Source organism: Muntiacus reevesi, chromosome 2, assembly GCF_963930625.1.
Source record: "Muntiacus reevesi chromosome 2, mMunRee1.1, whole genome shotgun sequence".
Taxonomy (NCBI): Eukaryota; Metazoa; Chordata; class Mammalia; order Artiodactyla; family Cervidae; genus Muntiacus; species Muntiacus reevesi.
In genome coordinates this window covers 93,936,095-93,948,761 of record NC_089250.1, presented here as the reverse complement: position 1 = coordinate 93,948,761, position 12,667 = coordinate 93,936,095, and the positions used below count along the sequence as shown (strand labels likewise).

General features: G+C 39.6%; 1 protein-coding gene across 7 annotated transcripts in view; it reads right to left on the bottom strand.

Moving 5' to 3' along the window:
- BICC1 (BicC family RNA binding protein 1) overlaps positions 1-12,667 on the bottom strand; it is a 477,034-nt gene that overhangs the window by 158,160 nt on the left and 306,207 nt on the right. For all 7 annotated transcript variants that reach the window (XM_065922373.1, XM_065922368.1, XM_065922369.1 and 4 more), the window contains one exon: positions 5,931-6,000. In XM_065922373.1, coding sequence (XP_065778445.1) covers positions 5,931-6,000 — 70 coding nt within the window. The remainder of the gene's footprint in view (positions 1-5,930; positions 6,001-12,667) is intronic.

Below are 12,667 nucleotides of genomic sequence, written 5' to 3'. Positions count from 1 at the left end.
TAGTGAATGCTATTCCTGTGTGAAGGCTTTGATTCTAAATCTTTTTCCTACACAATACACCTTGGTGATATACATTCTCATCTCTATTTGTAGTTTCACTAGGATCATGACTGAGTTACCAGACAATCTACAAATACTGACTCAGTGTCCACTATGTACAGGTTGTGTGCTTGCTCAGTCCTCTCCAACTCTTTGGGACCCCATGGACTGTAGACCACCAGGCTCCTCTGGCCATGCAATTTTACCAGGCAAGAATACTGGATTGGGTTGCATTTCCTCCTCCAAGTGATCTCCCCAACCCAGAGATCAAACCTGCATCTCCTGCTTCACTTGCATTGGCAGGTGGATTCTTCACCACTGAGCCACCGGAGAAGAAACACAACGTTGAACAAAAGGCATGTACTCTTTATAGTCTGGGAAATTAACTGCCTAGAATGGTGTGTTCTCTGACCTTTCTTTAACACCCACTTCACACTATGGCATGCACACCTGCTTAGTCATGGCCAACTGTTTTGCCACCCTATTGACTGGGGCCCGCCAGGCTCCTTTGTCCATAGGAATCTCCAGGCAAGAATACTGGAGTGGGTTGCCATTCTCTTCTCCAGGGGATTTTCCCCACCTAGGGATCAAACCAGTGTGTCCTGCGTCTCCTACATAGGCAGGCAGATTCTTTTACCACCAAGTCACCTGGGAAGCCCCCTTTCACATCATGACCGAGTAATATATATGTGTGTGTTTGTTCATACATAAAAACAGTGACAGACCTGACTAAAGGTTTCATGAAATGATGCTCTCACACTGTTTGCTTCTCTAATCTAGCTGTGGTTTGTGTACATGCTGCTTGTGACCCCACATTACACAAATATCGAGGTCAAAACCCACCACTGGGAATACTGTCATCCATATGCTGTGCCAGGCCTTCTTTCTGCCCCCTGCCCTTTGAGCAAGGTAAAAGCAACATCGAGTCCAATGTGAACACACAACAGAAGCTTTAGTACACTTGACAATACATTTTCCTCTGGAAAAAAATAAAGTGACAAGTCTACATTTTTTCTCATGTGAAGATTATATATTAGATGTTGCTTGTTCTGATGGAAGATAACCAACAATAATAAAGCCCCATAGAATTCTGATGATCTTCTTGTTTATTCCAGGAGGAAGAGAATGGCCAGACTTGGTGCCAAATGGCCTCCAAAACATCAGGCAACCCAACCATCACCTTCCATTCCAGCTGTCTTGGGGCACTGAAACTGTCGTAAGAGAAACACTTGCAGACATCAGTTGCTATCACTTAGTTAAACTCTGCAGGACAACTCTTCCCAGAACAAGGGCAATAAAGCTTTATTAATGCTGATCTTACTTACATGGAATTTGGCATAAAAATTTTAAACAATTTGTAGCCACATCTACCTTGGCTAGTCTAAGAAGAAAGAGGACTGATAAGCAAGTTGAAAGCAAGAAGATTTTAAGAAAAATGTTTATCCATTTGAGGGAATAAGCTCATCTAACATCAAGGAGCATGCAGGATGATCATAACAATGCAATAAGTCCTTATAAATCACTTTTATCTATTTGTTAAGGCAGCTTTGGCAGGACTTGTAATTAGCAAAACAGTCAAACTTGTTCAGAATGTAATTTGTACTTTAATAAAGCTGCATTTATTTTAAAATAGGCTGTGATTCAGAAAAACATTCAAAATTTTAATGAGTACCTGAAATCATTCTCTGTTAGTAAGCTTCTACAATATTATACAATTATTATTAATTTTTGGCTGCACTGTGCAGCTTGTGGGATCTCAGTTTCCCAACCAGGGATTGAACCTGCACCACAGCAGTGAAAGCCTGTAATCCTAACCACTAGGCCATCGGGGAACTCCCAGAACTTTAATAATTCTGTTTCTTTTTTGTTGTTGTTGTTGCACTGGGTCTTTTTTGCTTTGCATGTGGGCTTTCTCTAGTTGCACAAGCAGGGGTTACTCTTCGTTACAGTGTGACAGCTTCTCATTGTGGTGGCTTCCCTGGTCACTGAGCACAGGTTCTGAGGCATCCTGATTCAACAGTTGTGGCATGTGTGCTCAGTAGTTGTGGTTCAAGGCTCTAGCGCACACACTGCGTAGTTGTGGCGCATAAGCTTAGTTGTCCCGCAGCACGTGGAATCTTCCCAGACCAGGGATCGAACCCGTGTCCCCTGCATGGGCAGGCAGATTCTTATCTACTGCACTGCCACGAAGTCCCTTAATTCTTAAATACTGCTCTCACAGGAACAAACCTCAGGTCTTTCTATGGAAAGCAGAATGTTCTATTCTTCTAAATCCAATAGTTGGAGAGATTTTTACTTTCTACTCAAAATAAATTTATGCTATACAGTAGAAATACTATGTATTGCTTTATTTTCCTAATCATGGCTCCCATTAAGACAATCCTAGGCTTGCCTATTTGAATGTCCAATTGCCTATATAAATTTAAGATACTGAATCTTAAATTCTTAGTTCTTTTTGACTGAGGATTCAATCTCCCAATGATTTCAAACACTTGGGAATTTTTTTTAAGGTTTTATTGTCTCTGAGTTTATATCACAAAACATGCACTTCCCCAAAATGCCCTGCTTACTAAATGAAAATGTTCCTAGTACATTTTTCCACCATATTCTCTATGGTTAAAGGGAATGAAGAAAGGTAAAGGGGAGGATAAGGGGAGAGAAGAAGGGGGTAGAAGGGTGACGTGGAAGGAAGAGGGGCAGATGGAGGGGACAAACACAGGACAGTCTTGTACCCTAAATGACATCTCACACAGGCACTGAACAATGAGGTCATTGTCACTCTAAACTCACTCATGCTGACTGCAAAGAGGATAGACACTTAAAATTAATGAATCTATATAGATGCAGTTCTTTAGAAACCAAGATGGACATTGTTCCAGAGAAGTGGCCACTGAAGGATCCTGCCTGTTTTCCAATAGCGGTCATCTTCCATTCATTCCCTTTTGAACACGTGGTCTCCCTAGTGACTAAATCATGGTATTTCCATATCAGACGGTGAGATTTTTGTTTCCCAAACTCAACCTTAAGAACCACCAGGGGAACATGTTAAATATATGGATTTCAAGTCCCATCCCAGACCTACTAAACCAGAATCTCTAGTGTGTTAGTTGCTCAGTCGTGTTCGACTCTTTGGAGCCTGCCAGTTCCTCTGTCCATGGAATTCTCCAGGCAAGAATACTGGAGTGGGTTGCCATTTCCTTCTCCAGAGAAGAATCTTAAGTTTCTTACATGATGGCAAATTCAGGAGGCTGGCTTTCTGCCTTTCTGCCGAGCAGGATCCTACTAGCACATCAATCCAGAGAGTGATAGAGCTACTCACACAGCTGCTCCGATAAAGGATTGATGACTTGAAAAATAAAGTTTGGACAGGACTACTTGAAAAACGCAGGACTAATTCCCATAAGGTAAAGAAGGGGACAGACTATGGTAACAGTAGTCATGAAAAACATTTGTCTAGGCTCAAATATTCAATCAATAAGCATCATAAATCTACAAGTGAAATACAATACAAGCACATGGCTGTACTGTCTCTCTAGCACACAAACTCCAAACCTTCGCATCACCACGGGACTCAGAACTTAATAATCATCCAAAACATGGCATGAGTCCCTAGATACCTTCATATTCTTTGGTCTCCTGAATAATAATAATTTGGAATAAAGAAAGCTTAAAATTAATAACACTAACTCTTTTCTCAATAACATTCAGAGGTAAGAAAGGGTCAGATAAAAAAGCAAATAATTACCTTCTAAAGTGCCTCCTGCCACTTGACTTTTACTAAATACAAACTATAGTCACACAAATTTCATCTCTAAATCAGACCATTTAAAAAATATATGGGAATGCACATATCAGGGATGTAAGCCAAAATGTGATTCAGCAGCTGTGTGTTTAAGTATTAAGGGCAAAACAAGTCAATTCTGAAGAGTAATTTCCTCTGAGGAACGGGTTTTTGGTTTTTTTTTCTTTCTTCCTTGAGCTCAATCTCTTCTCTTTTGGCCCATTCTGCTCATCATTCAGTATTGTGTACATTTATGGCACTTCATAAATAACAAAAACTGAATGATGTCTTTAGACCTAGGCCTTCAGGGATCAATTCTTAGGCACAATTCCAAAAGCTAACTTTAACCATGTGGAAATTATGCTAAATGCCCTCAAATGTACTGCTGAGATACTTATTTTCAAAGCAAAATGTATCATCACAGTGTGGAATAGAGTTGGCCACTGTGAATGGGTTAAATGGATCCATGACCAGAAACCAATCTAAAACATTATCTTAATCTATTCAATCCATATTATCTAACATCTCTAAAGTTGCAACAACATTTTAAATTTTAAAAAATGAATAAAATGAATAATTCTCAGTTTCCCACGATGGGGGGTGGAGAACTGTAGCATGGATAATGCAAGAGAAGAAGCCATCCAAAATTATCTGGGATTGTTGTAATATTCATGTTTCCTTGGGGCTTTTCTTTAGGGACTGATCAAATTACATTTTTATTAGGCTAGTAATGAAACTCATGTCATTCTTTAAGTAAAAATACGTGACAACACGGAAGGAGGCTCTAGTTCATGTTCAAATTCCAAATTTTTCAAGTGGCAGGCCAGGGATTTTTGAATGGCTGCAAACAACCAAATAGGGAGGCAGCCAGCTAGTGGCAGCTTCTCCTTCTGCATGATGAGTATAGCACATCTCAGCACACTGGAGATAGATACATCCTATAGCACTTGGCAAATGCAAGAATCCTACAAAGTTGTGGAATTCCACTTGGAAATTCACTATGTTTTCTTAGGACTGTTTAGCATATAAGCTTCCCTTTTCTTGCCACCATGGTCACAAATATTGAAAGTAACAAGGTCAGAGTGTCAACAGGAATTTCAGCCCACTGAAGTCCAGATAACAACACTTGCAACAAGTTGTAAAATAACTTACATTCCATGGGATGAGTAGCTCTAATAAAATGAGATTAAAAGAAGGCAATCTGGATGACCAGAAACAAGAAAGCTGACAAATCTTGCAGTGTTCAGCATCATTTAGCAATAAAGGTCACAGAGAGAAGGGGGAGCAAATGCAAAACTCAAAAGCAACAACAAAAAAGCTAAACCACAACAAAGCTCAGCTCACACCACTCTTTTCTGAATTGCTTGGTGATGGTTCTCCATTATCTCCTAGTGACTACGGGCATCTTTTAATGAAGTATATGCAACAAAGTTTCTTGACACTGAGGTTATACAAAAAAAAAAAAAAAGCTATCCATAAAAGTATACACTCTCAGATTATTTGAAAATACTATGCAATCTTGGAAGGAAACTAAGGGTCCTATGCTTTCATTTCTGACAATCCATGCATCAGTGAGTGTCCTCTAGGTTAAAGCAGAGAAACAGACAAGGAAAATGCTTGGCCTAAAAGGGAAATCCTATGTGTTCTTTGCTGTGTGATAGATGAAGAGGAGAAGCAGCAGTCAGGAAAGGAAATCTAAGTTCCTATCAAATTGGAGGTGAAAATAATCAGCTGTTAAATCTGGTACATAAACAAGAAGTCGAAAGTATAAACAGAGGGAGTCTGTGTGTTGAAAAAACATTATTACGTGTGGGGAGTTACCATGACTCATGGCCACTAGATGGTCATCCTTGAAATCATAAGATGCTACAATAATCTTCTACAATAACATGTCTATTATTATAAAATACTTAAAAATATTATTCTGTTGTTGAATCAGAAAGTTATATGTTATTTTGCATTATGATAATCTTTCCCAAATACTGCTATGTAACAAATATTTGGGAACAACTATGATAAGGATAAAGGTTGATTTTAATCCCCATGAAACCTGCAGATATTCCACAGTCTGCATTATCACAACCACCGATTTCTCCATCTCACGATTTACCTTTCTTGGATTTGGCACCAATCTTCAGTTTTGATGGCCAAGCAATCTGAGTATTTGTTTCCTCCATGATCTGCAGCAAAAATTTAGAGAAAAATATTGATTCGATTAAGAACTTGCATTTACAGGTAAGATTTTTTTCCCCATTTAAAAAAAAAAATTATTTCCAAGTCCTTGTCCATCATGTTGTTGCAACAAAATGACCTATTTTTAAAACAATGCAAAAACAAAACAAAACCTTGGCGGGGGTGGAGGGCATGCATTTTAATAAGCCTTTAATCTATTAGAAATAGTCAAGTATATTTGTTACTCCCAGCATTCCTCTCTGTGATGCTCCAGAATTTTAACTTGCTGCCGAACCACCCGAGATGCTTGTGCTGAGTAAAATTCCCCCATGACAATCACCAGTGGATTGCAACACATCAAACACGATCTTTGTAATACAAAATGACGTGGGTTAGGCCTTACAAAATGAACTGGTGTTTTTTTTGTTGTTGTTGTTGTTTCCCCTGGAGAAAACAAACTTGCTTTGGGCACATTTGTGTTTCATTAAAACTGACGAAAAGCCTCTAAACAGGACATCACGTCATAAGGCTGCATTTCCCATCATCTTTTGCCTGATCTGAGATGGCATTTTTGCTACAGTTCTTGCCCACTTCCCAGGCAGCTAATACTGGCCAGAAGGACTGGAGACCCACTGTGCAAAAGCCCGAGGACAAGTGATGCAGGCAAGGTGTGCAGAGCAAAGGAAGTCCACAGTAAATGAGAGAAGAGTGAATCACCAAGAAATGCCCATCCTTTCTATTATCACACAAATTAGCCTAGACTATTGTCAACTTTCATACCATGAATATAAAATTCATTCAACAAACGAATAAAGCCAACAACTGACCAAATTCATAGGCAAATCACAGCAACTACCACTTGTAAGTCACTTGAGTGGGATAATATTTAATTTTTCATATGATTTAGAGGTAACTAAACAAATTAATGGCAAAGGCAATGAAACGCATGAACAATGTAGTTAATAAAAAGTACCTCTTCTCCCGCTGTACTGGCTATGTTCTGGGCATAAGGCTAAATGGTTAACATGTTAGCATGCATCATTCTTCATTTAATCCCTTTTATCACAGCAGCAAAGGGCTTGCAGCAGATGTTTCAGGCTGGCAGCCCACAAAGGCATGTTGTCCACCCACTATAAGGTTTTTTAAAATCTGAGCCAACATTTTTAAATCTGGGAATTTCACATAGACATTCAGGCTTCTGCTTCTCTGGAAAATGTGGCAGAGTTAGCATCTGGAGCCCACACCCCACATGGCAACGCTCAGCTGGCCCTGAGGACCAGATGCCCCCTTTACCCAGGGTCAGGAGACCCTGGGCTGTCCCCTCCACCAGCTCCCACTGGGTCTCCCACAATGAGATCCCAAGCCGCTTGCCCTTCTTGTCATTGTGTATTACTCACTTGCCATTTATCACGGCGTTTGTACTTCTATACCTTTGTCTCTATTTAAAACTGAAAAACAAAACTAAAGTCACACTGTCTTCACAAAGTTGAGGGGCTGCCCTGGTCCTGCAGGTGGGCAAGCTCATTGCCCCAACTCTCCAGATCCGGCCCCTGCCTCTACTCCTCCTATCTATGCTATCCTATTCATGGGTTTCATTGTCTTCTCCATGAAATATGAGAATGTATTTCTAAACAAGTTAGAAATATGAACTTATTAATTTCTAAACTTAACTCTAAATCCATATTTTTCAAAAAAATTTTATTGGAGTTGATGTGCAATGTTGTGTTAGTGTGAAGTGTACAGCAAAGTGAATCAGTTTCACATGTATCTACTCTGTTTTAGATTCTTTTCCCATATAGGTCATTAAAGAGTATTGAGTAGAATTCCCTGTGTTGTACAATAGGTCCTCAGTAGTTATCTATAACTACTAAAAGACAAATATCATATGATATCACTCAGGGCCCTACGCCCCCCCCCCCACCTCTCCCAGCTTCCCCCCAGCCCCGGCACATGCACCACCCCAAACCACCTCTCCACGTTTATCTTTCTCCTAACCCTTATCACAATCTGAGATTCTATTTTCTGTGTTTACTTGTTTCTTAACAACTTCTTTATTAAGTATTATAACTATGGCACTGAAGTAGGTTTTTGATAAATATTTGCAGGTTGTTAAAACCAATCAGTCTGCATAAATTCTAAAGCATATTTTCAAATGTGTTAGACACAGTTTTTAAAAGAGAGAGGTCCTATATTCCATATAGTATGGTGGTTAAAAGGCCAGTCTTTGTCAGCTGTCTAAAGTTTTTATCCCTACTCTGTTCCATCCCAGCTGTTTGAGGAATAAAGAAATCTACTTCCTAAGGGTGTTAGGGACATTCATTTATCCAGATAAATCTGGGCTTGCTGTGTGCAGGGTCTAGACAGCTTTTACTTTGCAGAGACAGACAAGAAAGCATTGCTTTCTCCCTGCAGCCCCTGGAAACCACCATCCTACTTTCTCTCTCTCTATTTTGACTCTGCGTTTCTCATTTAAAGGGAAGCACATAGTATATGTATTTTAGTGGCTGACTTATTCCACCTAGCATAATGTCCTCAAGGTTTATCCATGTTGTAGTATATGTTAGAATTTCCTTCCTTTTTAAGGTTGCATACTATTCCATTGTATATATAAGCCACATTTTGCTTATCTATTCATCCAATGATGGACACTAGGGTTGCTTCCATATTTGAGCTACCTTGAATAGCGCTACTGAGAACATGGTTGATCGTTGTACAAATATCTCTTTGAGTCCCTGATTTAAGTTCTTTTTGATATGTACCCAGAAGTGCTAAATCATATGCTAATTCTATTTTTACTATTTTGAGGAAGTATCATAGTGTTTTCTACAGCAACTGTGCCATTTTATATTCTCACCTATAGGGCACGAGGGTTTCATTTTATCCACATCCTTACCAACACTTGTTACTTTCTGTGTGCGTGTATGTGTTTTGATAGTAAGCTATTCTAATGGGTATGAGGTGGTATCTCATATCAGTACTTTTGATTTGCACTTCCCTAATGATCAATGATATTGAGCATCTTTTTATATACTTATTAACTATTTATATATCTTTGTTGGAGAAATGTCTTTTCAAGTTCTTTGCCCATTTTTGGATGAAGTTATTTGTATTTTTTGTTGTTGAGTCTTAACATGCTGGTTTTTAAACTAACCTCTGGCAATGGGAGTGGCAGCACTCTTAGACAATTGTGTTGATATTTGGATCCTGGTTAGGCAACTTACAATGTCACGCTGCAAGGAGAAGATTGTGTTCAGTTTAAACATGTCTAAGAAGCTAGTGAGATACCGAAGTGAAGATATGCTTAAAAGGCTATGTGTATGGGTCTGGATTATTTTAAAAAAAAAAGAGTAAGGGGAGGTTTCACTTTGTAATAAGTTCTTCGACCATGGGACAATGAAGCTTTTAAAGAACTATCTGGCAGGTGAGACAGCAGTGCCCACCAAGTATTCTAATTGCCTCCTGCATGTCCCAGCTCCGTTTGAGTTTGGCAGAGATGTACACACAGTCATGGTCAATGAGCTGTGGGGGAAGTAGCGTGTTTTTCTTCTACGCCAAGGCAGTAAAATATTGATGTAGGGTTCTTCCTGTTTTTCTCCCAAAGGGAGACTTAGGAGGCCATGGATTCCAGATGGGCAACTATAATATGGAAGCGCCTCCATTTAGCTCAGGTCTCTCAGTGTGTAGAACCAAGCCCCTTGACAACTCACACAGGCCACTCAACATGAAAGAGAAATGAAGCTTTTTCATATTCATCCACTGAACACACTCCGTTTAGAGTTGTTGCAATAGCATAGCCTGCATGGAATTTTATCTCTTTGATGTCTCAGGGACACTATTATAGAGCTGCTGTTGTGTTATGTTGATCTTTTATTCCTTAACAACATCAGTGCCATTGGAGGTTACTGAGCTAAGTAAGATTGTTGACTTTGAGAAGATTAAAATGAGCGGGGTGGTAAAATGTATTGTCTAAAAAAGCCTATAATGTAGATTCTTGTAACTGGAGTTAACCAGGCATGTGAAAAATCAGAGGCTAGGAAATTAATAGTCAGTGCTCGGTAACTTGATTTTATTACATATATCAATAGTGTTATGCTTTCCCCCATTTATATACTGTTGCACTCAAGTTATACAACAATTAGAGTGAACTAACTCTGATAGTTCAAGTTTAATAAATCTCTTCAGAGTTACCCATGATGTCAGAAAGAGATTTGGTTAATCTTTCTGAGGAATAAAGGGATACTTGGAGAGTGAAATAGTCTTAAGAATCATAGGTCCGTATGTCCCAGGGGAACCAAAAACCCAGGTTTTTACTAACATAGGTCATCAGAAATAATGGACTCATACCCCATGAAAGGACTTCCCAAGTGGCTCATTGGTAAAGAATCTGCCCGTGATGCAGAAGACGCAGGAGAAACCATGAGGTCGATCCCTGGGTTGGGAAGATCCCCTGGAGGAGGGCATGGCAACCCACTCCAGTATTCTTGCCTTGGAGAATCCCACGGACAGAGGAGCTGGCAGGCTACAGTACATGGGGTCACACAGAGGTGGACACAGCTGAAGCGACTGAGCACACATCCCGTGAAAATTCTCCATGGTTTGGAGCACAGATTAAGAAATGAGAACCATGCTTTTTCCCCCACAAAATGTTTTTTACGTTATTGAAATAGGTGCCAACGTTTAGAAATCAGATTTAATGTGAAAACTTGGCTTGTCTTTAAAATTGGGGGTGGGGCGTGTCCCCTTTCCCCAAGCTGGTGCCAGCCATAGGCTGGAAGAGAAATGACAGAAGTTAGGCTTGCTGCTGTCTATAGCCTACACTTGGCCCAACTTGCCATTCACTGTACTTAGCCCACAACTCCAGACATTTTGGTTGGAGAGTTTTTTTCTCTATTATAATACAGCTGTACCCTGGGAGAAGGAATCTTGTCAGTGATTTAGAATTTACTTTCACTTCATGAATTTTCACTCAGTTCATTTATTCTGACAAGCATACTTCTCAAAAATATCATATTTTGTATGAGTTAAAGAGACTTGGTAGATGAAATGGCTGTTATCTGTGCTACACCATGTGCTGTGTAATTGGAAAATCTCACATAAAGGAAACATTTTCTGTTCCCTTCATAATTTCTTCCTCATCACTGGTAATTACTTTACCAATGCTTATTGAGATCCTAATAGCATATGATATCACTTATATGTGGAGTCTAAAATATGACACAAATGAACCTATCTATGAAACAGAAACGGAATACAGGATATAGAGAACAGTCTGGTGGTTACTGAAGGAGTGGAGGGTGGGAGAGGGTTGGATTGGGAGTTTGGGATTAGCAGATGCGAATGAAGAATGGATAAACAAGGCCCTACTATAACACAGGAAACTATATTCAATATCCTATGATAAACCATAATGAAAAAGAACCTGAAAAAGAATGTATATGTGTATAATTGAGTCATTTTGCTATACAGCAGTAATTAACATTGTTCTTCAACTATACTTCAATAAAAATAAATTTTAAAAAGTTTAAAAATATAAAGTTATCTAGACCGTACACCCACGAAAAAAATCAAAATACAGCTGTTGGCTACCAAGTGCCCAACTCATTTATGGGATTGGTAATCTCAGCAAAGAAATAAGCACTATAATGTTGTCACACCAAGGTGAGAATGGGGATGGGATGAGAGAGCTGAACTTTGCCTGGGAAAGCTGGAGGAGTTTTCACAGTGGAGGGCACATTTCATCTAAGTTTTAATTGATAAGTAAGAGTTCTTTTTACTTTCTGAAATAAATGAGCTCTAACTTGCCTATAGTGTGAATAGTTTAAAACCCCTTATCTGTGATTTTCAGTGGGGCATTAAAAAGTAGTCTTCACCTTGTATAGTAATGTGGGACCCTAACTCTTCGCGACCCCATGGACTGCAGCCTACCAGGCTCCTCCGTCCATGGGATTTTCCAGGCAAGAGTACTGGAGTGGGGTGCCATTGCCTTCTCCGTGCAACAGCGCTAGGTGTCTTTTTATTGCGTAACTTACAGTATTGAGATAGCATCTTTTCTGTGCCTTGAATTATGATAGTCTTAAGTCTGAATCAAATTCCAACAGCTTATCCTTTGTACTTTCAAAGTTGTGAAATTTCTGAGTTTTTTTAAATCATTAATTTTTGTGCTGAGTCTTCATTGCTGCAAAGGCTTTTCTCTAGTTGTGGTGAGCGAGGGTCATTCTCTAGCTACGCATGGGCTCCTCATTGTGGTGGCTTCTCTTGTTGCAAGCATGGGCTCTAGTCACGTGGGCTTCAGTAGTTGCAGCTTCCGGGCTCTAGAACAGTCTCAATAGCTGTGGTGCACAGGCTCAGCTGCTCTGCGGCATGTGGGATCTTTCCAGATCGGGGATCAAATGTGTGTCTCCTGTATTTCCAGATGGATTCTTTACCACTAAGCCACCAGGGAAACCCCTTCCCAAAGTTTTTTTTTTTTTTTAATGTGAGTTATTTGGCTGGTATCATCTCCTTTGGGACATCTTCATCCTTTTTGTCATGACTGTGTTCATTCTTTGATATTGTTACTTTTGTCTTCGCTAAGTTCCTCTGGTTGTGTATTCAGAGTCTCCCATACAGCATCAGTGTCAAAATTCTCACTGTTAGCTATTGATACTATCCCCATTGACACCGGATTTAAATTAC